Source organism: Danio rerio, chromosome 15 (assembly GCF_052040795.2).
Source record: "Danio rerio strain M-AB ecotype USA chromosome 15, GRCz13ab, whole genome shotgun sequence".
In the NCBI taxonomy this organism is placed as follows: Eukaryota; Metazoa; Chordata; class Actinopteri; order Cypriniformes; family Danionidae; genus Danio; species Danio rerio.
Genome location: NC_141035.1, coordinates 2,382,501 through 2,408,044, shown reverse-complemented (window position 1 = coordinate 2,408,044; position 25,544 = coordinate 2,382,501). Strand labels below are relative to the sequence as shown.

The 25,544-nt window shown below is 36.4% G+C and overlaps 2 protein-coding genes and 1 long non-coding RNA gene across 37 annotated transcripts in view; 1 reads left to right on the top strand and 2 right to left on the bottom strand.

Moving 5' to 3' along the window:
- The window catches only part of hephl1a (hephaestin-like 1a), a 51,311-nt gene extending 35,022 nt beyond the window's left edge, over positions 1-16,289 (bottom strand). For 4 of the 5 annotated variants that reach the window (XR_015508678.1, XR_015508679.1, XR_015508680.1 and 1 more), the window contains exons 1-4: positions 16,018-16,289; positions 14,680-14,924; positions 6,971-7,183; positions 1,926-2,114 (exon numbers count right to left, since the gene is read on the bottom strand). Coding sequence is in view for 2 of the 5 variants with exons in the window: in XM_087283136.1 (XP_087139262.1) it covers positions 1,926-2,114; positions 6,971-7,183; positions 14,680-14,924; positions 16,018-16,175 (805 nt within the window). In the remaining 3 variants the exon portion in view is untranslated. The remainder of the gene's footprint in view (positions 1-1,925; positions 2,115-6,970; positions 7,184-14,679; positions 14,925-16,017) is intronic. The other variant, NM_001328065.1, reaches the window with a different exon arrangement.
- LOC147833552 (uncharacterized) lies at positions 15,992-22,235 on the top strand. Of its 2 annotated transcripts, none has more exons than XR_015509025.1 (3): positions 15,992-17,968; positions 18,764-19,566; positions 20,312-22,235. It is a non-coding gene; the product is annotated as an uncharacterized LOC147833552 (long non-coding RNA). The 2 variants fall into 2 exon arrangements; XR_015509026.1 differs by having other exon boundaries at positions 15,992-18,059; positions 18,855-19,566; positions 20,312-20,785.
- Positions 22,236-22,579: 344 nt separating this feature from the next.
- rsrc1 (arginine/serine-rich coiled-coil 1) overlaps positions 22,580-25,544 on the bottom strand; it is a 226,060-nt gene continuing 223,095 nt past the window's right edge. For 6 of the 30 annotated variants that reach the window (XM_087282652.1, XM_087282653.1, NM_212947.4 and 3 more), the window contains 1 exon segment: positions 22,580-24,504. In XM_087282652.1, the coding sequence (XP_087138778.1) occupies positions 24,412-24,504 (93 nt within the window). In that variant the 3' untranslated portion in view covers positions 22,580-24,411. 30 annotated transcript variants of the gene reach the window in all.

Genomic DNA, 25,544 nt, shown 5'->3' with positions numbered 1-25,544 from the left:
AACTTAACGCCACTCTTTTAGCGCCCCTCACACAGCTTGATCCATGCTGGCATTTCTCCTGTTGGGTTTTAGGTTTTGAAAAGGGAAATAATTCCACCATTCCGTCCAAACTTTTAGGATACCGGGTATCAGATTTGCACAATCCATATGCACAACACTTTGGCTTGTTTCCTTCATTAGTAACCTTGACAGACCTCCTGAGCGTAGCTATGATTGCTAAGCCACGATCGGTATGTGGCGGTTTTCGGGTGTGGCTTAGTGAAGGGTCAATTGCTACAAAGCAGTGTGAGTCACTTTAAATGAAAGTGTCTAGCAAACACACACATATAAATGGTTAAGCTAGAGCACACGGTTAGGTAACAACCCAGTAGCAAAGTGGAATTTTATGAGCTTACTTAACAAAATATATAGTTACAGTAATAGTGCGAAGCTGAAAGGGTAGACTTATCAACAGTAGACATATTAAGAAAAAAACTGATGTTAAAATGTTGATTAGAGTTTTTGTTTTGTCACTTATTTTGAATTGTTCAACTGCTACTTTGCAACATAGGTCACTTTAAATCAGGGGTGTCCAAACTCGGCCCTGGAGGTCTGGTGTCCTGGAGAGTTTAGCTCTAACCCTAATCAAACACACCTGAACCAGCTAATCAAGCTGCGGTCACACTGGAGTTTGAGCTTGCGAAATTCTGTAGTATGGCGCTGCGAAAGGGGGCGGGATTAAACAAGATGATTAGACATTTAAAAAAGCGAGCGATTGGTCATTATTTAAAATTTCTGTCCAGTGGTCATGTTTTGATCTTCGATTGGTCTCACGAAATCATGTGATGCGATTTCGTAGGTCAGAGTTCACCAAGCTTGAACTTTCCAATGCAGCGAACTACGAAACTTGTCGCACAAGCTTGCGTTTCCGGTCTGACGCTTTCACGTGCATATAAATGGAAGTCAATGGAGAGAAAAGTGCAGTGTGAGCACAGCTTTACTAGATATACTAGAAACTTCCTGGCAGGTGTGTCAAAGCAAGTTGGATCTAAACTCAGCAGGACACCGGCCCTCCAGGACTGAGGCCCCATATACACTAGCGCGTTTTAGTTTTAAAACGGCGTTTTAGATCAAAAACGATACGCGTCGACACTAGCGTTTTACCTAGCGTCTCTGAACATATCTCCGTCCACACTACGCCACCAAAAACGTGTATCACGTGACCATTCGCGCACTCTGGGCAAGCTCGTTTTAGTATAAACAGAAAGCATGCGTCTCGCTCGGCATTTTGTTATTGTTAGTCAACAAACGCCGGTTGAACATTAAACGCAAAGGCAAAGAAAGCAAGAGAGGTATTTTTGTGGACAGACGACGAGGTCGAGTTGTTACTAAACGTAACAAATGAATAACTGCACAATGCCGCCTAAAACAGACAATAGTGCAAACAACGCTCCCATTTCTGTGCCCATGTTGTTGTTTACAGTACTGTCTTCCGGTAGCGTTAAAACAATGTGTTATAGTCATGTGATAGGGGCTTGACGAATAAGGGAAGGATAGGCAATGACACAAAAGCCCCAATCAGGTAGCGAATCTCAGCAGTCCCGCCTCCGTTTTCAGATGTCTCCGTTTTTGCTCATCCACACTGAGACGGAGCAGCAGCGTTTTGGAATGAAAACATCCTCTCCAGCGTTTTCAAAACGCTCCGTTTTCGGCGCTCGAGAACTTCGGCGTAGTGTGGACGGATGGCGTAACCGTAGCAAAACTTATGCGTTTTAAAACGAAAACGCATTAGTGTAAACGGGGCCTGAGTTCGCACACCCCTGCTTTAAATTAAAGTGTCAGGCAAACACACACAAATAAACGATTAAGCTACTTTAGAACACACAGTAAAGTAACAACCCAGTAATAATGCATACAAAAGGTGAAAGTTTAGCCTTGAGACTTACAATGCATAAGGTTGGACTCTCTGAACTCCTCGTCTGCGTCTTCCATAAGTGTTTTTGTGTCTTCCGGGTTAGAGCAGAACTTTTCGATATTCTCCTCCAAGTACCAGCTTAAGTTCTCATCAACCACACTGAACATCACGATGAAGTCTTCATCCACATCAGAGCGCTTATTACTGGAGTTGAGAGTGCCTAAGACAAACATAAAGAAATATATACATATATATAAATAATTAATGAGATTGTGGCGAGGGGGTGTGGCCGAGAGCCGTGGGAACGAAATGAGGCCGCGTGTAAGTGGACGCACCTGTGTTGCGCACCGGTCTCGAATCCCACGGAAGGAGCTCTGGACTATAAGAGGAGGAACGATGGCAGAGGAAGCCGAGAGAGGACCGGGCCCGGACATATTTTACTTTTGTTATCAGTTTGTTTTGGTTTAGATGGCAGTCTCCGTGAGGAGCTGCCGTTCATGTTATAAATAAATATTTTAAAACTGCGTCGGTTCTCCGCCTCCTTCTTCCAGGCGGCCAAAGGGCCGTGAACTTCATTACAGAGATATATAAATAAATAAACACAGGGCAGCATGTTGGCGCAGTGGGCAGCACAATCGCCTCACAGTAAGAAGGTCTGAGTCCAGCTGTAACCGATGCGTGGCCTGGACATGGCTTTAGTTCTGAGTCCATTCAGTATGATTCTGCCGATCCCGGCATCTGTTACTACATGTACAAGTGTCTCAATGATCAAGGCTTTTGAATTAAATGTTTTGTTCTACAATGAGCTTGGTTAGCCTACCATTGACTGGACGGTTCTAGCGGTAGTGCCGGATTAAGGGACTGTCCTGGAAAAATTGGTACATCTGATCACCCTTATGGGTGACTAAAACAGGGCTATTTAATATTCTGACTGAGCTTCAGTCACTCTGAGCTCCAGTTTAACAGCGGGGTCACAGTTTTTGAACAGCAGCGAACCGAAAGGAATACTTCACATTATCAACGAGAGAAAGCATAATGCAAAGAGGCGTTTCCCGTGTCATTATTAATTCTTTAGCCAATCAAGGGCACCGTTCTTCAGTGGGCCCTGGGGCTTCAGCTCTACCTAGCCCTCACGTTAATCCGGCCCTTTGTGCAGACTGTATATTCTGTCCCCCAACCCTTATTGAAACACTGTGTACTTTAACATTTTCACAATTCTTAATGCTATATCATTCATTTTCTTGTCGGCTTAGTCCCTTTATTAATCCGGGGTCGCCACAGCGGAATGAACCGCCAACTTATCCAGCACGTTTTTACGCAGCGGATGCCCTTCCAGCCGCAACCCATCTCTGGGAAACATCCACACACATTCACACACACACTCATACACTACGGACAATTTAGCCTACCCAATTCACCTGTACCGCATGTCTTTGGACTATGGGGGAAACCGGAGCACCCAGAGGAAACCCACGCGAAGGCAGAGAGAACATGCAAACTCCACACAGAAATGCCAACTGAGCCAAGGTTTGACCCAGCGACCTTCTTGCTGTGAGGCGACAGCACTACCTACTGCGCCACTGCCTCGCCCATGTTCCCTCATATCCTGAAAAATGACTTGTATTACTATAACTGGGGGGCACATTTGGTCCCCACAGCGTCCTGAATACAAGGTACACACAGACACAAAGAGTTCAATCTGGATCTTAAATCTGATTGGATGACAGCCTTTTCCAGCTGTGTGATATTCTCAACTGGCTCATTGAAAATATGTTCCCAGGGCTACATTTTTGAGAACTGACAAATATGTACACTGGACTATGTTGCCTTGCAGTTTTTGTTTTGTCAGATCCGCTAGTGGGCATTTTTGACCGTCTAATATTTAACTGGGGCATGATTTCTCATGGGGCGACACGGTAGTGTAGTGGGTAGCACAATCACCTCACAGCAAGAAGGTCACTGGTTTGAGCCTCGACTGGGCCAGCTGGCATTTCTGTGTGGAGTTAGCATGTTCTCCCATGTTGGTGTGGGTTTCTTTCGGGTGCTTCAGTTTCACAAGTCACATGCGCTATAGGTAGGGGTGTCACGATTTAGATTTTTAATCGGAATCGATCAAAATTTCTGCTCAATTTAGATTATCGAATCAAAAAATAGAATCGTCGATGCTGCCACGCCCCCATGTCACGTCAGCTTGGCTTGCCAAGCGGGAAAAAATACAGGCTTGTTGAAGTGCTTGTTAAACTGCAGACGCAGGAGACCCGTCGACAGAGCTTAAACCCTCTCCTCTTTCAATGAAGTCGCCGGTGTGTAAGCATTTTGGATTTCCAGTGAGTTATATTGACAACGTTCGTGTTGTCGACAAAAAAACACAGTTTTGCAAGCTCTGCTATGTACGTATTACGTACGGTTCGTCCGATAGACAACACCGGCATCACGATCCTCCGCCAGCCCCCGTTGCAAATCCGCTCGCGAAAAGTACACATGTTTACACTGTCTTTGTTTTTAAATGGCATTTTTGAACGACAACGATTTGACATCCACAGTGGCGTGTAGCATTTCTGAGCAGCCCTCCTTCCTCTCTACCTCTGAAAATGCACATCACGTGACCACACACACACAGCCATGCGCTCGAGACAGCAGGTCCAGGCAGTCAGAGGACTGCTTCAATCTTTCACTCACTTGTACTTCGTCATTTTAGCGAACAGCTCAGATACTGTTGGCTGGTTCCTGTTGGTTGTGCGTCTTTTTTACTGACGCCATTATAACGACACAGATCACTGCCTATTCACGAGTCCCGCAGAAAAAGTGATTGACAGGTGGTAATTATGTGTGTATCTTGCCTTTATTCATTTACTATATGATTTGTTTATGGGTAAAACAAAGACCATGCAGGTCAGGTAGTTTAAACGGTAGGCTACAAATAATTAATTGGTCATTAATTAATTAATTATTCATAATTGAAAATCGAATCGTGCCTTTAGAATCGAAAATTTAATCGAATCGAGGATTTGGAGGATCGTGACACCCTTAGCTATAGGGGAATTGAATGAGCTAAATTGGCCGTAGTGTGTGTGTGTGTGATTAAGTGTGTGCGGGTGTTTCCCAGTGATGTTTTGCAGCTAGAAGGGCATCCGCTGCGTAACACATATGCTGGATAAACTGGTGGTTCATTCTGCTGTGGTGACCCTAGATTAATAAAGGGAATAAGCCCAAAAGAAAACGGTCGAATGAAAGTTTTCTCATCCATGCCATTTTCTTGTAAATCCACCAGAGGCCGCTGTATATGTCTGCGAATGTTAACGTCTTTCTCTCTCTTGTGTGTTAAAGAAGTCGGCTTGTCATTGTGCATATAATATACCAGTTTGATATGGACTGACCAACACGCCCCCTACCCTAAACACAACCCATCGTGTTTTCAAAAGCACTACTAGAAGAGAAATGCCATGTGTTTCAACCGTGACCTCATGTGATTTTTTTGGGGTTTTATTCAACCTAGCTGTGGATCAGTCCTTTGCCAGGCTCGAACCCTGGTCCTACTCCATAAACAGAAAACCCACCCCCTCCTCCTTACTTTAGCACTTAATTCTCTGAGCACTAAAGTTCCTCTGTATAATCAGCACTTGTTGTGTGTATTGCCCCTTTTTGTTGAATCTTTGAATGCCTCATCAATTGTAAGCCGCTTTGGACCAAATGACTACATGTAAATGTAGACCAGGGCCCGGTTTTTCAAAAGTAATCCACTAGGATTTTGGATAAGGGATTGGATTAAATCTTGAAAATGGGTTTTTCAAAAGAAAAAACGGATTACGTAATCGGATCAGATCACGTAATCCAATCTTGGTTTTGATCCGGATCAAACCTTTAGTTTGGGTTTTTCAGACTTTTTTTTGTAGGATCTGGATCACTTGGATCCAAAAAACCTGGTTTAAATTAAAAATACGAGATATACTATTTATTCATAAGGTTTTCATTTTATTTGTTCATCTGTCAGGCTATAGTGAGTATAGGCTTTAATGTATTCAGCCTTTCAGTATAGGCCTACAGCAAAGTAGAAAGAGTTTGGCCTCATAAAATAATCCCACACACAGCTGTCAAAACTGACCAAAAACAATACATTTTATTCTGTCACTAAATGATATATATATTCATCACAATGGAAAATATTTTTCTTTTTAGAATATTTATTAGTGATGCATGCAATGATAACAGAATAACAAAAAAAATGCAAAGAATGGCAATCTATGATTTTTGAAATCACTTTCAACAATTGCAAAAAGAGACTGAAAGGGCAGAAGCACAGCTTCGCCTGGCAGAGGAACAATTGACTCTGACCAAACTGCAGCAAACCAAGGCCAATAACTTGAGATCCACCTCCTAAAGGCTACGCTCGGACAAGCTTCTCTCTCCACATCAGTTGAGGAAGTCTGAAATTATTGTGGAGTTTTTGACATTAAGTCTTTTTTTATTTACATCTATATTTGAAACTTATTATAAATATCCCTAATGTACAGTGTTGTAGGTCTCAGATGAGTGGTCTGCTTAAAAAGAGGATGGGGTGGGGTTTTTCTTGTTTTTATTATTATTTATTTTTATTATTATTTGAATAATTATTAAATTTTCTTAGTTTTCATTTCAAATAAAAATAAAGTTATATTGACCCCACGCTGGCTATTCTACTTGTCGCTCTTTACATATCTATAGTTCTACATTGTGATGTCCTATGCTGTTTGAGCACTGGTTATCCAGATTTAGTGATTCTGAAAAGTTCCTATCCGGATCAGATTGATCCAATCCAATGTTGCTTTGAAAAACTGGCTCAAAAAGTAAGCTGGATTACATGATCACGGATCGCAAAAACAGGATTACTAAATCTGGATCATTTTTATCCGGATTAAACCTTTTGAAAAACCGGGCCCAGGAGCTCTCATTAGAGTTTGACAAATAGTCTACAACAACTTATGCTGCGAAACTAGTATACATTAACTAGTATCAGTCTACCTGCAGAAATGAATCATTTGAAAACTCAAATAGGTTTTTATGTGTGTGTGTGTGTGTGTGTATGTGTGTGTACTGTACCTTTCTTGCAGGTGAGTAAAGCTCCTATAAGGCCTGATGCGATGTCTTTAGGTGCGTCTCCATGTGAATGGTAAACCCAGGTGAGACAGCTGGCATCTGCTTCAGTAGGAGCGTACTCTGGTTTTACCTCCCAGGTGTATGTGTAGCTCTCACCTGGAGCCACCGCATCATCTTTCTTATCACGACCGGAGGTGCCATCTGGATACAGTGCTCCTGAAATACAGAGATATCAGTATATATCTCTGCACCACCCTGGAGATTGTGATATCACCAGATTTGTCATGACCCAAAGAATCTATAGAATTTATGAACATTGTTTTAATGTCTGGTATTGGTTTAAACCAGTATGCTCAGTGAAATCTTTTGTACTAAGTTTTATTTTTCTAGCTCAAATGGCTTAAAGGTTATACCAATGTTATATCAAGTTTAAATGTTGAATTTTTGGTCTGCTGGTGCGATAGAGCTAGTTTTAAAGACTTCAGATTTGGTCAATTGACTTCTTTTGAACACCATTACAGTAGTGCCAAATTTCTTTATTTTTCTATCGCTCATATGGCTGACTCCAGTTCAGGAAGAAGAAGAAAAATCCTATGGTTACAATAGGGGCCTTTGGCACCTTTGTTGCTTGGCCACAAATGAGCTTTTAGCACCCACAGTATCTAACACCAGTAAACATAGATTGTTTCTGGACATCAAACTCAAAAGTGTAGCTTGAATTATGATGAAGGTGAGTTGCTTTGTTTACCCCACACAGAGAACGTCACATGAAGAGATGAACCCCACGATTGTGTTTCAATTTTGCCCAAAATTATCACCTCAAACATATTTAAATACGTTAAACGAATTTCCATGACTTTTCAAAAAATTTTGGGCTTATTTGTTTTTCCAAAACTTTTCCAGGCCTGGAAAATGCCAACATTTCATGACTTTTCTAGGTTTTCAGGACCGTATGAACCATGTATAAGGGTTATAAAGAGAAGAAAAAAAAAAAAGTTCTGAGAAAGATTTGATAATAATGTGGAGACATCAGTGAAAGTTGTGAGGTAGAAAAGAAACATCAGACAATTTGGAGTGAATGCTGTGCATTTAAGGGACAGTTCATCCAAAAATGTACATTTTCTCACTATTATCTCACCCTTTAAGAGCTTCCAAACATTTACGAGTTTGCCTTTTCACTTGAACACAAAACAATGTTTTAAAGGATGCAGAAAACATCTAACCATTGACTTCCATGTAGGAAAAACAAATACTATAAGTCAATGGTTACAGGTTTCCAACTTTTGAAATATTGTCTTTTGTGTTTGATAGAAGAAGCACAAAAAGGTCTAAAACAAGTAACGAGAGAGTAAAAATGTTCATTTTTGAGTGAACTATCCCTTTAACCAGGGCCGGAGTGGAACTCTTTTTCAGCCCTGGAGTTTCAGGCCCACCTCAGTTCACCACTGACTATATTAAAATAAGGTCATTTCCAATTCAGTTTCTAATTACACTATCACGTCTTTTTTTGAGAAAACAGCTGTTTTAGAACTTCAAATGTTCAATAACCCTTACAGTATTATATGTCCTAACAATAAAAATGAAAAAAAAAAACAATTTTACTCAGGCGAGGACCGAACCCGTGATAGCGGCGTCATAACCTAACGTGCTAACCACTTTAAAATAGATAAAAAGAGCAGAGCTGCGGTAAAATAATGAATTAGAAGGCTTTGGTCAAGTAAAAAAATTAATTATTTTTAAAAAGTGTGACTGCTGAGAGCAACAAATTCTGGAGCTAGGGACACCGGCCCTCGCGGACAAAAAACGGACTGGCCCATTAGCCAATCCGGGCCTGCCTTTAACATACAGACATTTGTCCTCACACTCCACAAAGACAAAATGTGGGAAAGTGTATTTCTCTCTTATCCCTAAAATGTAAATATTGTGTCAGTGTGAGTGAATTTTAGTCATCATGTTTGATTGTTTCTGACTGTGACTGGTACAATGGTCTCTTTCCCGCAGTAATTGCTGTAATTCTGAACACTGCATGCTAGGGTGTGTCCTATTCTGGGGTCTTCAATTCAAACAATTGCTTTGTTCCCCACAGGGCCTGAACTAACTTTCTAAATCCTTGACCCATTGCAGAAGGTTTGCCCTTATCTATTCAAATGACCCCTTAGTTCCCCACAGGGCATGACCTTTGACCTCAGATCTAGCATTCCACTCTATGCAAACTCCTATTGTTTATTTCCAACACCTAGAGCTAAGGCACCAGCTTTTCTTCAACTCGCACTCACAATATGCTATCCAAACCGTGCCCAGGCACGTTTCCCACTTTGTTTGAGGAGTGTGAGTGCTCTGAATCGGGCTCAGGAGCGTTTGTTCACGTATTGCATGTAAACCTTGCACGCTTCGTAATACTCACTACTCTTGAGTGCTTTTAAAAGGTCTTCCTTTGAGTAATTTTACCACAGATACTTCTACTCGACTTGCACTACATTTTGAGGCATGTGATGGCACTTTTATCTGAACAAGATTATACAACCAGTACTCACCACTGTATATTTTTTTAATGTGATATATGTGACGACGTTGAATGTATTCGTGTTGAATGTTTTTTCTGTGATGTGTGTAATGTAAACGCTGATGTGGTTGTGTGGTGAAGCCAAAGATAAATTTCCACTTGTGGACAATAAAGAAAGTTAAAAAAAAAAAAAAAAAAAAAAAAAAAAAATATATATATATATATATATATATATATATATATATATATATATATATATATATATATATATATATATATATATATATATATATATATATATATATATATATATATATATATATATATATATATATACATATATATATACATATATATATATATATATATATATATATATATATATATATATATATATATATATATATACCACCTAATGTTTTATGGACACACAAAGCAGGCCATGCAGACATATACAGTGCTAGCATCACAACCCTGACTACATGAATATGTTTACACAATAACTCCTATTCACCATTCAGAAACCTGGCCGGCACAGTCTTCATCAAGAAATAATAAGTAACTTACAGTGCTCAGCTTACATCTCATATTGAAAATTTGCATCCATTTCTCAGTGAATGTACATATTTTGGTGAATCTAAACAAAACAGATTCATCATATACATGGATATACAGTTGAAGTCAGAATTATTCGCCCCCCTGAATTATTAGACCGCTTGTTTATTTTTCCCAAATTTCTGTTTAACGGAAAGCAGATTTTTTCAACACATTTCTAATCATAATAGTTTTAATAACTCATCTCTAATAACTGTTTTATTTTCTCTTTGTCATGATGACAGTAAATAATATTTGACTAGATATTTTTCAAGACACTTCTATACAGCTTAAAGTGACATTTAAAGGCTTCACTAGGTTAATTAGGTTAACTAGGCAGGTTAGGGTATTAGGCAAGTTATTGTACAACAGTGGTTTGTTCTGTAGACTATCGAGAAAAAAAATATAGCTTAAAGGGGCTAATAATTTTGTCCCTATAATGGTGTTTAAAAAATTTATAACTGCTTTTATTCTAGCCAAAATAAAACAAATAAGACTTTTTCCAGAAGACAAAATATTATCAGACATGCTGTGAAAATTTCCTAGCTCTGTAAAACATCAATTGGAAAATATTTAAAAAAAAAAGAAAAATTTCCGAAGGGGGCTAATAATTCTGACTTCAACTGTATGTATTTTGGTCACAGAACATCTTTAGAAATAGAGAGATAATGCACTTAAATATTGATGGAAAATACAAAATTTCAACAACATTTTTATAAATATTTTACCTTAAATTTTGAACCGTTGTCATGAGTTATTTTGTTCATTGAGCTCCAGATTTGGCTTCAGTACTGACTAATCTAATGTAGATGCACAAATAAAATATTATAAAACTTCCTATAGAAAATATTCATTTAAATGAGAGATGTGTGAGGGGTGAACTCTTTCTATGCAACTCTAATATGCAACTAACTCTTTTCTTACTAATATGCAACTAATATGAAAGTCTCCACTTTCCTTACTAATATGCAACTCCCTCTCTGACTCCTCCACTAACTACAATAAAAAAATATCTAATGTTTTTCTTCTTACACTCTTTACACACCTGAAACTTGCCTACAGCACTTATTCACTGTTGCTCTTAAGTCGCTTTGGATAAAAGCGTCTGCTAAATGACTAAATGTAAATGTGAACTCATGTCTGCTGAGCACTGTAATGTAATACATGAGCTATTACAGTAGTTAATTCAGGAAGCAGATTTATGCTGTCTCATATCATTTCTGCGTGTTGCACTTTGAACTTCTGTCTCACAACGTGCATTTTGACACCTTTTCTTTTGTTGATTGTGCTGTTACTGCTTTATGGGATGTATGTCAGGGCGCTCTAAATTGATGTCATAATTCCAAGATAAACGTAGACAGCACGTTCAAGGCATAGTTCAGCCAAAAATAAAAAAGCCCTGCTAATTATCTCACAGGTCGTCCAAGATGTAGGTGACCTTTTTTTTTCAGTAGAACATTAAAGTAGTTTTTGAGTTGAATCTGATTAGTGATTGATGGCAATGGTTTATTAGATTAAAAATAATCACATACAAATAAGTCCAAATCTATTGTCATGGCTCGTATTGACACATTAAGGTCTTGTAAAGTGAAATGATTGCTCGATGTAAGAAACTGAACATTATTTACAATATAATTAGCTTTAATCCACAGCCTGCTTAAACAGTTCTCTGTGCATGTGTGAATGTAACCCGATTGTAGTCCTGTTGCTTTGATGATGTATAGAGAAATTGTTATAACTTTTCTTTAAAGTCAAGTTTACATACATTATTCTGCCTCTGAAAAAGCTCAGATGATGGTTTTGGAAGTTTCTGATTGGCTAATTGACAACATTTGAGTTAATTGGAGGCACAACTGTAGAATAGTATTGAAGGAAAAGCTCAAACACACTGCTTCCTTATGTGACAACATGGGAAAATCAACAAGCCAGAATCAACAACAAAGCCAGATTACAGTTTGTTAAATTACACTGAGAAAAAGACAAATTTTTGGAGACATGTCCTGTGCTCTGATGGAGCTAAGATTGAACTGTTTGGCCATAATAACCAGTGTTACATTTGGAGGACAAAGGGGAAAGCTGACAAGCCTAGGAACACCATCCCAATTGTGAAGTATGGGGGCGGCAGCATCATGTTGTGGGGCTGTTTTGCTGCAGGAGGGACTGGTCCACTTCACAGCATAGATGGCATCATGAAGAAAGAACATTATGGAGAAATACTGAAGCAACATCTCAGGACATCAGCCAGGAAATTAAAACTTGACCACAAATGGGTCTTCCGAACAGACCATGACCCTAAGCATACTGCCAAATTAGTTCAAATGTGCTTTAAGGACGACCAAGTGAATTTTTTGGAGTGGCCATCACAAAGCCCTGACCTCAATCCTATAGAAAATTTGTGGGCAGAGTTGAAAAAGCTTGTGCGAGCAAGACAGCCTACAAATCTGACTCAGTTACACCAATTCTGTCAGGAGGAATGGGCCAAAATTCCTGCAAACTATTGTAAGAAGCTTGTGGAAGGAGACACAAAACATTTGATCAAAAGCTAAAATAATACCAAGGAAATACCAAGGAAATGTGTGTAAACTTTTGACTGTCTAGAAATTAATAAAAAAATTCTCAAAAAAAAATTCTTTCATTATTCTGGCATTCAGCAAATGTAAATGATTTAGTTAATCCTAACGGACCTAAAATAGTAAACGTTTAGTATGATTTACCATCAGACATTTCTTAATAAATGGGTATGTTCCTTTTTTTAGAGTGTATGCAAACTTCGTATGAGGTTTCTGCAAGTTTCACAAAGTTAAATATATGACTTTTTAAGAATTTTTAAGATGATTATGACTTAAAAACAGGGTGTGAATTATACATTGACGAACAGAGGGGTCAACTTTTTTGATTGTTATTTTGTGTAATACATCCTTCACTCAAATGTTTGCACTTATTTAAATGACATCTATTTTATTAATACAACATATTTAAGTGTTTTGTGGGATATTTTTGTGTATTCTGACCAACAGATTAGCTATTTCAGAGGTTACTGTAGGTCAAACTATACAAACGTGTATCTAAGTTTACTTATAGGCTATATATAGAAACAAACACCTGTTTTATAGGAAAAGTGTCATGTAAACGCTTACCATGTCTATGGGCGTGGACTGATTGAAGCAATTATGGATTCACAATGGTATAATCCGTTATGGAGTGATCAATTGTATATTTATATGATCTATTATTTTAATTAATAATATTAGTATTTAAGACACAGATCAGAGCAAACTATTTCCCACTATTCAGAGGGCTGACCCCCCCATACATGTTGTTTTGACATCCTTCAGGGGGGATCAAGCATCAATTAGGGGGGTCAACCCCCAAACCCCCTTGTAATTCGGACTCAGCTTAAATATATAATTATTATATCATAATTAGTTATTTCTTAGACACATATTTTTAAATAAATTGTCAAAACTAGCAAACCCTAGTTGCATGCACATTTTTTAACAAGACTTATCTTTAAAAAAACTCTTTAAAACTATAATAAACTAAATGTGTGCACATCAGTCTGTCCATGGCAGTGTCCTCACCATATACAGACTATAAATACACAGAGAACTTTTAGACAGATATTATTGTTATGACAATAATTAAATCCTATTTGTAAATAGAGGTATGAAAAGAGTTTTGTTAAAAGTTCTACAGAGGTGGATTGATGGTGATTGGGTTAGCATGGTGGCTCAGTGGTTAGCACTGTTGCCTCACAGCAAGAAAGTCAAGTTCCTGCTGGGCCAGTTGGCGTTTCTGTGTGGAGTTTGCATGTTCTCATGCTCCAAACACATGCACTATAAGTGAATTGGGTAAGCTAAATTGTCCATAGTGTATGAGAATAAGAGTGTATGGTGTTTCCAGTGATGGGTTGCAGCTGGAAGGGCATCCCCTGTGTAAACAAATGCTGGAATAGTTGGCGGTTCATTCTACTGTGGCAACCCCAGATTAATAAAGGGACTAAGCCGGAAAAAAAAAATGAATGAAATTTGCCATAGTGTATGTGTGAATGTGAGTGTATGGGTGTTTCCCAGTACTGGGTTGCAGCTGCAAAGGCATCCGCTGCATAAAACATATGCTGGAATAGTTGGCGGTTCATTCCCTGTGGCGACCCCTGATAAACAAGGGAAGGAAAATGTATGAATAAATGAGTGAATGAATGTCGGTGATTGGATGTGTGTTGGCCTGATTGGGTAGCTTTACCCAAAATTGAGACCTGTTTACAATTATTTAAGACCAAAAAAACTAAATTTCAGTGAATTTAAGACATTTTAAGGCCTCAAATGTATTTTTTAAAGACTTTTTAAAACCCCACGGACTAACTGATTCGCTTCACAAGACCTCAGTGTGTCATCGTGAGCCATGGCTATTGATTTGGAACTCTTTGTATGTGATAAATCTGTAACCATTCACTGCCATTATATCAATCACCAATCGGATTCAGCTGAAAAGTTCTACTGAAGAAAAACTGGTCACCTACATCTTTGACATATTTAACAGGAAATGTTTCGTTTTGGGTGAACTATACCTTTAAGTGAGAAAAGAAAAGATAGAGGTATGAAAACGTGTATAAAACCTTCTGAATCCTTCTTATAAAACACTCCGTGTGGATGGAGAGAATAAGGCCTGCTCGCAAAGTTCTTCATGTGCACCACCATGACATCATCCACTTCAGCACGTAGAATCGGTCCAAGAAAGCCAAGCCAGTCAGGCTTTGATATCTCTGTGTTATAGGAAGCATCTGTATACTGTCTGTACACAGCCTTTTTGTAGACACTCCCTATTCTGGTAGGACCGTTAGACAGGAAAACGGAGGCATGTCTGTTTAAAATAAATAAAAAGAGAAGTTGCTGTTGAAACTAAAGGGAAATACCCTAATTTACCAAGTCAAGTTTACTGTCAGCTATAATTATTCATGTGTATTTATAAAAATGATTTACGCACATATAAGCATTTTTATTCACAAATGAAATAGTTTATGGGTATTATTAGTAGCATAACATTAGTATTGTTAGCTATTATTAATGTGTTCATTTCATAATCACATGCTGAAGTGTTTATGTATGATTTTACACCTATATAATCACTTTTTATTCACAAATAAAACTGTTTATGTGTATTATTAGCAGCATAACAGTCATATTGCTAGCAAATATTACTGTTTGCGTTTCATAACAGTCATATTGCTAGCAATTATTACTGTGTACGTTTCATAACAGTCATATTGCTAGCAATTAATAATGTCTACATTTTATAATCACATGCTAGTGTCTATATAAACGATTTTACTTCCATATAATCACTTTTTATTCACAAATAAAACTGTTTATGTGTATTATTAGCAGCATAACAGTCATATTGCTAGCAATTTTTACTGTGTACGTTTCAAAACAGTCATATTGTTAGCTATTATTAATGTCTACATTTCATAATCACATGCTACTGTTCATATAAACGATTTTACTTCAATATAATCACTTTTTACTCGCAAATAAAAGTGTTTATGTGTATTACTAGTAGCATAACAGTCGTATTAGCATAACAGGTGCATTGTTAGCCATTATTAATGTGTACACTTCATAATCACATGCTAATGTGTTTATATAAATGCTTTTACACCCATATAAACACTTTAATTCACAAATAAAAAGCTTATGGGTATTATTAGTAGCATAATAGCCATATTGTTAGCTATTATTCATGTGTACACTTCGTGTTTATGTGTTTATGCTGGATTTTACACCCCTTTATTCACGAACAAAATAGTTTATGTGTATTATCAGTAGCATATCAGTCGTATTAAATTCTTAAAATGTTAAAACTGAAATTATTTTCAATTACCATTGTTTTACAGTCAGTCAGTAGACTGGGTGTGTCATTTTTTTTTTGTCCTGTAAGTAAATCAACAACTTACTCGTCGGAGTCAATGGTCCGGTTGTTGATGAGGTTTCGCCGGCTGGGTGCGTAATTCCAGTCTTCCTCCCTAATGCCAATGTAATACGTCCTTTCCATACATTCGACCCAATGCAGTGCGACTGCGGCCGTCACCAACACGCACAGCATAAACTTCATGGCTTATAGCTGTGAACGGTCCCAAATACGTTAAATATAACGAGCATAACCAATGTCCGAGCCGAAATCCGTAAGAGCCGCACGCAGCAGACACTGATAAAATGCCTGCGCACTGAGATTCTTCCCTCACCGAGATAAGCTATACGTGACGACAAGCTCTCTAAAAGCGAAAGTGAAAGTTCCATTGGATGACTACAAGATTCCTGCAGGCATTACTGGAAACAGGTTTTGTGAGTAACTCCGCTGGGTTTCTTTCACAGACTGAACACTGAACTCGATGACGCTGAGTGAAACAAGCACGCGCTTATGGCGTCGCTTTTTTGAATAAGCTGCTGGCATTGGTTTGGTTTACATGCTTTGCCTGCTGCCTTGACAGATTTTAAAATACAACACAATCGAAGAATCTACATTAGCTATAAGCCATGCATTTTATAAAGTCTTTAATAGTTTTACTTCATTAGAGATTTGTTTAGACACTTTTATAAAGTTATTAGGCAGTTCATAAGATGGGCTACAAGTTCTTATTCTTTATTTATGAAAAATACTTTGGTGATTTTACTGTAAATGCATTGTGTTTGTGGACCTTACTATGGTAAAGTGAATTGTACAGCCCATATGAAAATAATACTACATTCATTTACTGTACTAAATACCATTTTGTTATGAACTGTACTATGATAACTGAATTGTACTGCCCATATGAAATAAAACACTATAGTAATTTACTGTAAATATGTGTTTTCAAACCTTACTTTACTACAGTGAATTATATTTCTCACACAAAAATACTATAGTAATGTATAGTAAATATTGGTATTTCTGAACCATACTATACTAAAGTGAATTAGACTGCCGACAATAGTAATGTATAGTAAATACCATGATTTTTTGAACCCAACCATAGTAAAGTGTATTATACTGGCCACATTAAACATACTATAGATATTTACAGTAGGAACTATAGTGCTTTTGAACCATATTACAGTAAAGTGTATTATATTGCCCACATGAGAAAATACTATAGTAATTTACAGTAAATAGTATAGTATTTTTCAACCATACAGTAAAATGTTTTATTGCCCACATAAAAAAAATACCACAGTATATTAATTTGCTGTACTAAATACTGTTGTGTTTGTGAACCATACTATGGTAAAGGCAACTATAGACATGAAAAATACTATAGTAATTCACAGTGCTTTTCAAGCATACTATAGTAAAGTGTATCATACTGCCCACATTAAAAATACTATAGTAATTTACTGTAATTGTTTTATGTTTTTGAAACATACTATACTAAAGTGAATAAAATTTTACACACAAAAATACTATAGTAATGTATAGTAATTTTTGAACCATACTATAGTAAAGTGTATTATACTGCACAAATAAAAATACTACAGTATATTAATTTGCTGTACTAAACACTATTGTGTTTCCCAGTGATGGGTTGCAGCTGGAAAGGCATCCGCTGCATAAAACATATGCTGGATAAGTTGTCGCTGTGGTAACAGCACAGTTAGTAAAGTGAATTATATAGCCCACATTAAAAAATACTACTACAGTAATGTAATGTAAATACTAGTGTATTTCAACCATACTGTAGTAAAGAGTATTATAGTGCCCTAATGAGAACACACTACTGTAATTTACAGTAAGTATTTTAGTGTTTCTGAACCATACTACAGTAAAGTGTGCACTGCACACATGAAACAATACTATAATTTACAATAAACACAACAATGTTTTTAAACCACAAGTAAATTATACTACTCACATGAGAAAATACTACAGTAATTTATAATAAATACTACAGTATCTGTGAACCACACTATAGTAAGGTGTATTATACGGCCCACATGAAAAATACTATAGTAATGTATAGTAAATATGAGTGTTTTTGAACAATACTATAGCCAAGTGCGTTATAGTGCCCACATTAAAACATACTACAGTAATTTACAGTAAATACTACAGTGTTTTTCAACCATACTGTAGTAAAGTGAATTTTATAGCCCACATGAAAAAAATACTATAGTAATGCATAGTAAATACTAGTGTATTTCAACCATACTGTAGTAAAGTGTATTATACTGCCCTCATGAGAAAATACAGTTATTTTTTCAGTAAATACTAGTGTTCTTTAACCCTACTATAGTAAAGTGAATTATGTTGCCCACATGAAAAAATACTACATTATATTAATTTGCTGTACTATATACTGTTGTGTTTGTGAATCTTACTATGGTAAAGTGTGTGGGTGAAATAATACTATAGTAATTTACAGTAAATACTTTAGTGCTTTTGAACCATACTATAGTGAAGTGTTTTATATTGCCCACGTGAAATAATACTACAGTAATGTATAGTAAACACTAGTGTATTTCAACCATACTGTAGTAAAGAGTATTATACTGCCCTAATGAGAACACACTACTGTAATTTACAGTAAGTATTTTAGTGTTTCTGAACCATACTACAGTAAAGTGTGCACTGCACACATGAAACAATACTATAATTTACAATAAACACTCCAGTGTTTTTAAACCACAAGTAAATTATACTACTCACATGAGAAAATACTACAGTAATTTATAGTAAATACTACAGTATCTGTGAACCACACTATAGTAAGGTGTATTATACGGCCCACATGAAAAATACTATAGTAATGTATAGTAAATACTAGTGTATTTCAACCAGTGAATTATGTTGCCCACATGAAAAAATACTACATTATATTAATTTGCTGTACTATATACTGTTGTGTTTGTGAATCTTACTATGGTAAAGTGTGTGGGTGAAATAATACTATAGTAATTTACAGTAAATACTTTAGTGCTTTTGAACCATACTATAGTGAAGTGTTTTATATTGCCCACGTGAAATAATACTACAGTAATGTATAGTAAACACTAGTGTATTTCAACCATACTGTAGTAAAGAGTATTATAGTGCCCTAATGAGAACACACTACTGTAATTTACAATAAGTATTTTAGTGTTTCTGAACCATACTACAGTAAAGTGTGCACTGCACACATGAAACAATACTATAATTTACAATAAACACTCCAGTGTTTTTAAACCAGAAGAAAATTATACTACTCACATGAGAAAATACTACAGTAATTTATAGTAAATACTACAGTATCAGTGAACCACACTATAGTAAGGTGTATTATACGGCCCACATGAAAAATACTATAGTAATGTATAGTAAATATGAGTGTTTTTGAACAATACTATAGCCAAGTGCGTTATAGTGCCCACATTAAAACATACTACAGTAATTTACAGTAAATACTACAGTGTTTTTCAACCATACTGTAGTAAAGTGAATTATATAGCCCACATAAAAAATACTATAGTAATGTATAGTAAATACTAGTGTTTTTCAACAATACTGTAGTAAAGTGTATTATACTGCCCTCATGAGAAAATACAGTTATTTTTTCAGTAAATACTAGTGTTCTTTAACCCTACTATAGTAAAGTGAATTATGTTGCCCACATGAAAATATACTACATTTTATTAATTTGCTAAAATTTATTAATTAGTAAATACTGTTGTGTTTGTAAACCTTACTATGGTAAAGTGCATGGATGAAATAATACTATAGTAATTTACAGTAAGTACTATAGTGCTTTTGAACCATACTATAGTGAAGTGTTTTATATTGCCCACGTGAAATAATACTACAGTAATGTATAGTAAACACTAGTGTATTTCAACCATACTGTAGTAAAGAGTATTATAGTGCCCTAATGAGAACACACTACTGTAATTTACAGTAAGTATTTTAGTGTTTCTGAACCATACTACAGTAAAGTGTGCACTGCACACATGAAACAATACTATAATTTACAATAAACACAACAATGTTTTTAAACCACAAGTAAATTATACTACTCACATGAGAAAATACTACAGTAATTTATAATAAATACTACAGTATCTGTGAACCACACTATAGTAAGGTGTATCATACGGCCCACATGAAAAATACTATAGTAATGTATAGTAAATATGAGTGTTTTTGAACAATACTATAGCCAAGTGCGTTATAGTGCCCACATTAAAACATACTACAGTAATTTACAGTAAATACTACCGTGTTTTTCAACCATACTGTAGTAAAGTGAATTATATAGCCCACATAAAAAATACTATAGTAATGTATAGTAAATACTAGTGTTTTTCAACAATACTGTAGTAAAGTGTATTATACTGCCCTCATGAGAAAATACAGTTATTTTTTCAGTAAATACTAGTGTTCTTTAACCCTACTATAGTAAAGTGAATTATGTTGCCCACATGAAAATATACTACATTTTATTAATTTGCTGTAGTAAATACTGTTGTGTTTGTAAACCTTACTATGGTAAAGTGCATGGGTGAAATAATACTATAGTAATTTACAGTAAGTACTATAGTGCTTTTGAACCATACTATAATAAAGTGTATTATACTGCCCACGTGAAAAAAATACTATAGTAATGTATAGTAAACACTAGTGTATTTCAACCATACTGTAGTAAAGAGTATTATACTGCCCTCATGAGAACACACTATAGTTATTTCTTCAGTACTAGTGTTTTTCAACCACACTTTAGTAAAGTGAATTATGTTGGCCACATGAATAAACACTACATATTAATTTGCTGTGGTAAATACTGTTGTGTTTGTGAACCTTACTATGGTAAAGTGTGTGGGTGAAATAATACTATAGTAATTTACAGTAAGTACTATAGTGCTTTTGAACCATACTATAGTGAAGTGTTTTATACTGCCCACGTAAAAAAAAAAATACTATAGTAATTTACAGCAAAAAGTATAGTGTTCCTGAACATGAAAAAAAAACTATGGTAATTTATAGTAAATATTACTGGGTTTGTGAAGCATACTATAGTAAAGTACTTTAAATAGTTATACTGTTGCTTTGGTAACACAATAATCATAATATAAACATTACCCAATACTATATAAACTCTACAACAGATGATCTATTCACTATAGTAGGTAAAAAAAATGTATAACGTTAATTTATTCATTCATTTTCCAGGGGTTTCCACAGTGGAATGAACCACCAACGATTCCAGCTGCAACCCAGTACTGGGAAACACCCACGCACACTCATTCAGACACATACACTGTGGCCAATTTCGTTTACTGATCCAGCTGGGACATGAACCAGGTTCAAAACACTTTCCTATAAAGTAGTAATTTTTTTTTCAGTAAAACATTTTATTTGCTCTTAATGAATTATGATTACATCTGATACTATTATAAATACTGTAGGCTGCTTTCATTTTTACTATAGTAAAATGTGGTGTAGAATAATAGACCCTATTATGTGTTTGTTTACATAAGTATAGGTGTTGTGTTACATAGCAACTATAGGACTACCACAACACATTACAATTCGTTTGGTTAAAAACAGACTACAGTCTACAGTCTTCAGTATACTATATTTAATTACTATAGTATTTTCATACATATTCATCCAATACTGATTAGTTTTCTTGTGTATTTTCTCAGTACACCAACACAGAGATACTTTAAACACTAAGACAAGAAGAAGATTATGAGGAGAAAAGAGAATGACAGATAGTTAAACAAACATGTAGAAAATATGTTGAAACCTGTGTTTTTTATCAGTAATGTTAACACTGTACTGTTTTGTGTAGCAAAATAATAGTAGCCAAGCTGAAACAATTGCAGTGAGATGGTCAATGTACGAGTGGCCTCTAGTGGTAGAATGCAGATAAGACAGCTGTTATTTCAGTTGTTATTTTCCTCATTAAGGCATTCCATTCACTGACTACTACTCCTGAAGTTTCATCAGTGGAGAAGTTTCGTAAAAAATTGTTTAAAATAAAAAAATACTCTCTAAAAAGTCATTGCGGTTGTTTCTCTGATGTGTATGATCTCTTGAAAGTACTTAACCGACAGTAGGCAAATAAATTAAATATTAAATCTCAAATAAAAAATATTTGACACTGTCAAATACACACACACAAACACAAACACAAACACACACACACACACACACACACACACACACACACACACACACACACACACACACACACACACACACACACGCACACAGAGCAAATGAATGTGCTGTTTAAACAACGTGGCAGAAAATTGGAAAATTAAAGTTGTGTTGGTCTGAAAATAGCAACACGTCAACATGTTTTACAATTAATTAGATCTGAAGAATATCTTGTTTATGGCTAATAGCATTAAATAAATAAACGATTTTCAACATTTGTATTTTTCAAGGGAAATCTTACATTCTACAATCAACAATATCGCCTGCATTTCCAGTATCGCGCAGCTCTAATTGATCTTGCGATACGATCTGATTAGTTTGTTTTATCAAGCACTACACAAGCATAACAAGAAGATTGTTTATTTTTTAAAACAGAAAAAAGCAATAAACACACATTAAGAACATCAGCCGTTCATGTTGACTACACTGTAAACAACATCTCTCAACAGTTTCCGTATTTGGCGATTTACAAGCGTTTTGTATTTATTTCCGGTTGTGAATTGCATTATGGGATGTTGATCTCTGCTCTGCCCTTCTGATAAAAAAAACAGTTTAAACCAGCCTAGGCTGGTTGGCTGGTTTTAGCTGGGCGACCAGGCTGGTTTTAGAGGGGTTTTGGCCACTTCCAGGCTGGTTTCCAGCCATTTCCAGCCTGGTCTTAGCTGGTCAGGCTGGGAGATGACCAGCTAAAACCAGCTTGACCAGCTTAAACCAGGCTGGTCAAGCTGGTTTTAGCTGGATTTAGCTGGTCATTTTCCAGCAGCTAAGACCAGGCTGGAAATGTCTGGAAACCGACCTGGAAATGGCCAAAACCCCCTCTAAAACCAGCCTGGTCGCCCAGCTAAAACCAGCCTAGGCTGGATTAAGCTGGATTTTTCAGCAGGATGTCCACTTTTGATGTTGATAATTCTACTCTACAGTTTAACAAAGTGACTTTTATTGACATTTTTAGTGGTGTTAAATATCTGTTAAATAACAGTAAATGTGCTGGCAGTTTTTATAGTGACTATACAACACCAACCCAGACAATATATCACTTTAAACTATTACAATTGTTAATAAAAGTCCCATTTTACAACTTTTCAAGGTTTAAAATGATTGGAAGAAAAATCAAGCTCCCGTAATGGGGAAACTATCAAATAAAAACATGACAACAAAACAAAAACATACAAAAAAACACTGCCAATTTACAGAGATTTCTAACAGTTCAGAAGGCTGTCGCTAAAAATGGAAGAACAAATAGATAAAAATATTGTAGTTAAATTCTAAAAACTTTATCCTTACACAGTCCACTGCACAAGTATCTCTATATGGACAGTCTTCTGTATTTTCCCTACTAAAAAAACAGCTTAAACCAGCCTAGGCTGGTTGGCTGGTTTTAGCTGGTCGACCAGGCTGGTTTTATAGCAGTTTCGGCCACTTCCAGGCTGGTCTTAGCTAGTCAGGCTGGGAGATGACCAGCTAAAACCAGCTTGACCAGCCTAGCCAATCTTGGAAGCTCAGCCAAAACCAGCTATGCCCAGCTTAAACCAGGCTGGTCAAGCTGGTTTTAGCTGGTCATCTCCCAGTCTGACCAGCTAAGATCAGGCTGGAAATGGTCAAACCCCCTCTAAAACCAGCCTGGTTGACCAGCTAAAACCAGCCAACCAGCCTAGGCTGGTTTAAGCTGGATTTTTCAGCAGGGTTGTTATTCGTGTTTTTTCCATTTATTTATGTTTTTGAATTCATTGTGAGGCTTTTGACGTTGAAAAGTTGGAAGTCGTGACTTTAATGAACATGTTTAATAGTGTGCAGAGCGACATTCTCTGGGTTGGTGTTGTATATTACACTACAAAACCTTGTAATAAGCTGCAGCACACTTTCTGTTATTGTACAGACTTATTTCTCTAGGTAATATTTCTTATAAATTGTTATTCCAAACAACTAAAATGTCAATAAAAGTCACTTGAATTTTCAACATCAAAAGTGGACAGAGCAGAGATCAACATCCCATAATGCATTTCACAACCGGAAATAAACAGAAAACACTTGAGAATCTCGCATAGTCTTTACAGTGTGCCCAATAAGCTTCACCTTCCCATAGACACCAGCAGGTGGAGCAGTCGCACCTTTATTGAGATCAAAATTACAAAAAGCAAACGCGAAATCCGCATCTTCATCCGTCTGACAGTTGTGGTCAGGATACGGGACTACCCATGAGCCTCTCCTGACGTAGAGAGATCAGTCTGTTCAACCACAACCTCTCAGCCTCCTCTTTATCCACAAACAGCTGCAAGAGAGACAGAAAGAGACTCGGATCAGTTCATTCAGGCTGCTAAAATGCGCTGAACTTCACTACACACAGAGCATCACTGCAACAGTACACTCTAAAAGAAATTGGCTCACCGCAAAACAATGCGTTTCATAAGTGCAGTTTGTGTATTGTTTCTAGTCCAAATACCTAAAATATATATAAAAGACTTCAGTATGAATGCTTTTTACTGGAATAAGTTTTTGTTATGCAACTTTTTAATCAAATGAATGATCTTGCAAAAGAAGAAATGTGCTGTTATTAATATCAGAAATGCATATTAGTGTGATGATGAGGTCACTCCGTTCAAATATAGATTATATAGATCATTGCAGGCTCACTTTGAAGTCAAACTTATACTGAAAGCAATTTCAGTTTTTATACATTTAACACATTTTTAAAGATCTTGCTGTCGTCTCACAGCAAGAAGGCCGCTGGTTCAAGCCCTGGCTGGGTCAGTTGGTGTTTCTATGTGGAGTTTGCATGTTCTCCCTGTGTTTGAGTGGGTTTCCTCTGGCTGCTCCAGTTTCCCCTACAGTCCAAAGGTGAATTGGGTGAGCTAAATTGTCTGTAGTGTATGAGTGTGAATGAGTGTGTATGGATGTTTCCCAGTGATGGGTTGCAGCTGGAAGGGCATCTGCTGCATAAAAAATGTGCTGGATAAGTTAGCGGTTCATTGCGCTGTTGTGAGTCCCTTTTAATAAAGAAAAAAAAAAGAATAAAAAATTCACAGGAGAGCGAGTAATTTCACCTTCAACTCTATACATGCTTTATATATTTCTATTTTTGTTTGCAATTTTTTTCCTTTGTTTTCTTTTGTTTATTTGCACAAGAATACAAACATGTTGTACTTAAACTGACCAAAATAAGCCATAACATGCAGGAAGAGGCAAAAGCCCAAAAGACTTATTTAAACCTCTACCTAAATAATAATAATAAATAAATAATAATAATAATCAAATATTAATAATAACAATCATAGTAATAATAAACATAATAACAATAATAATAATAATCAT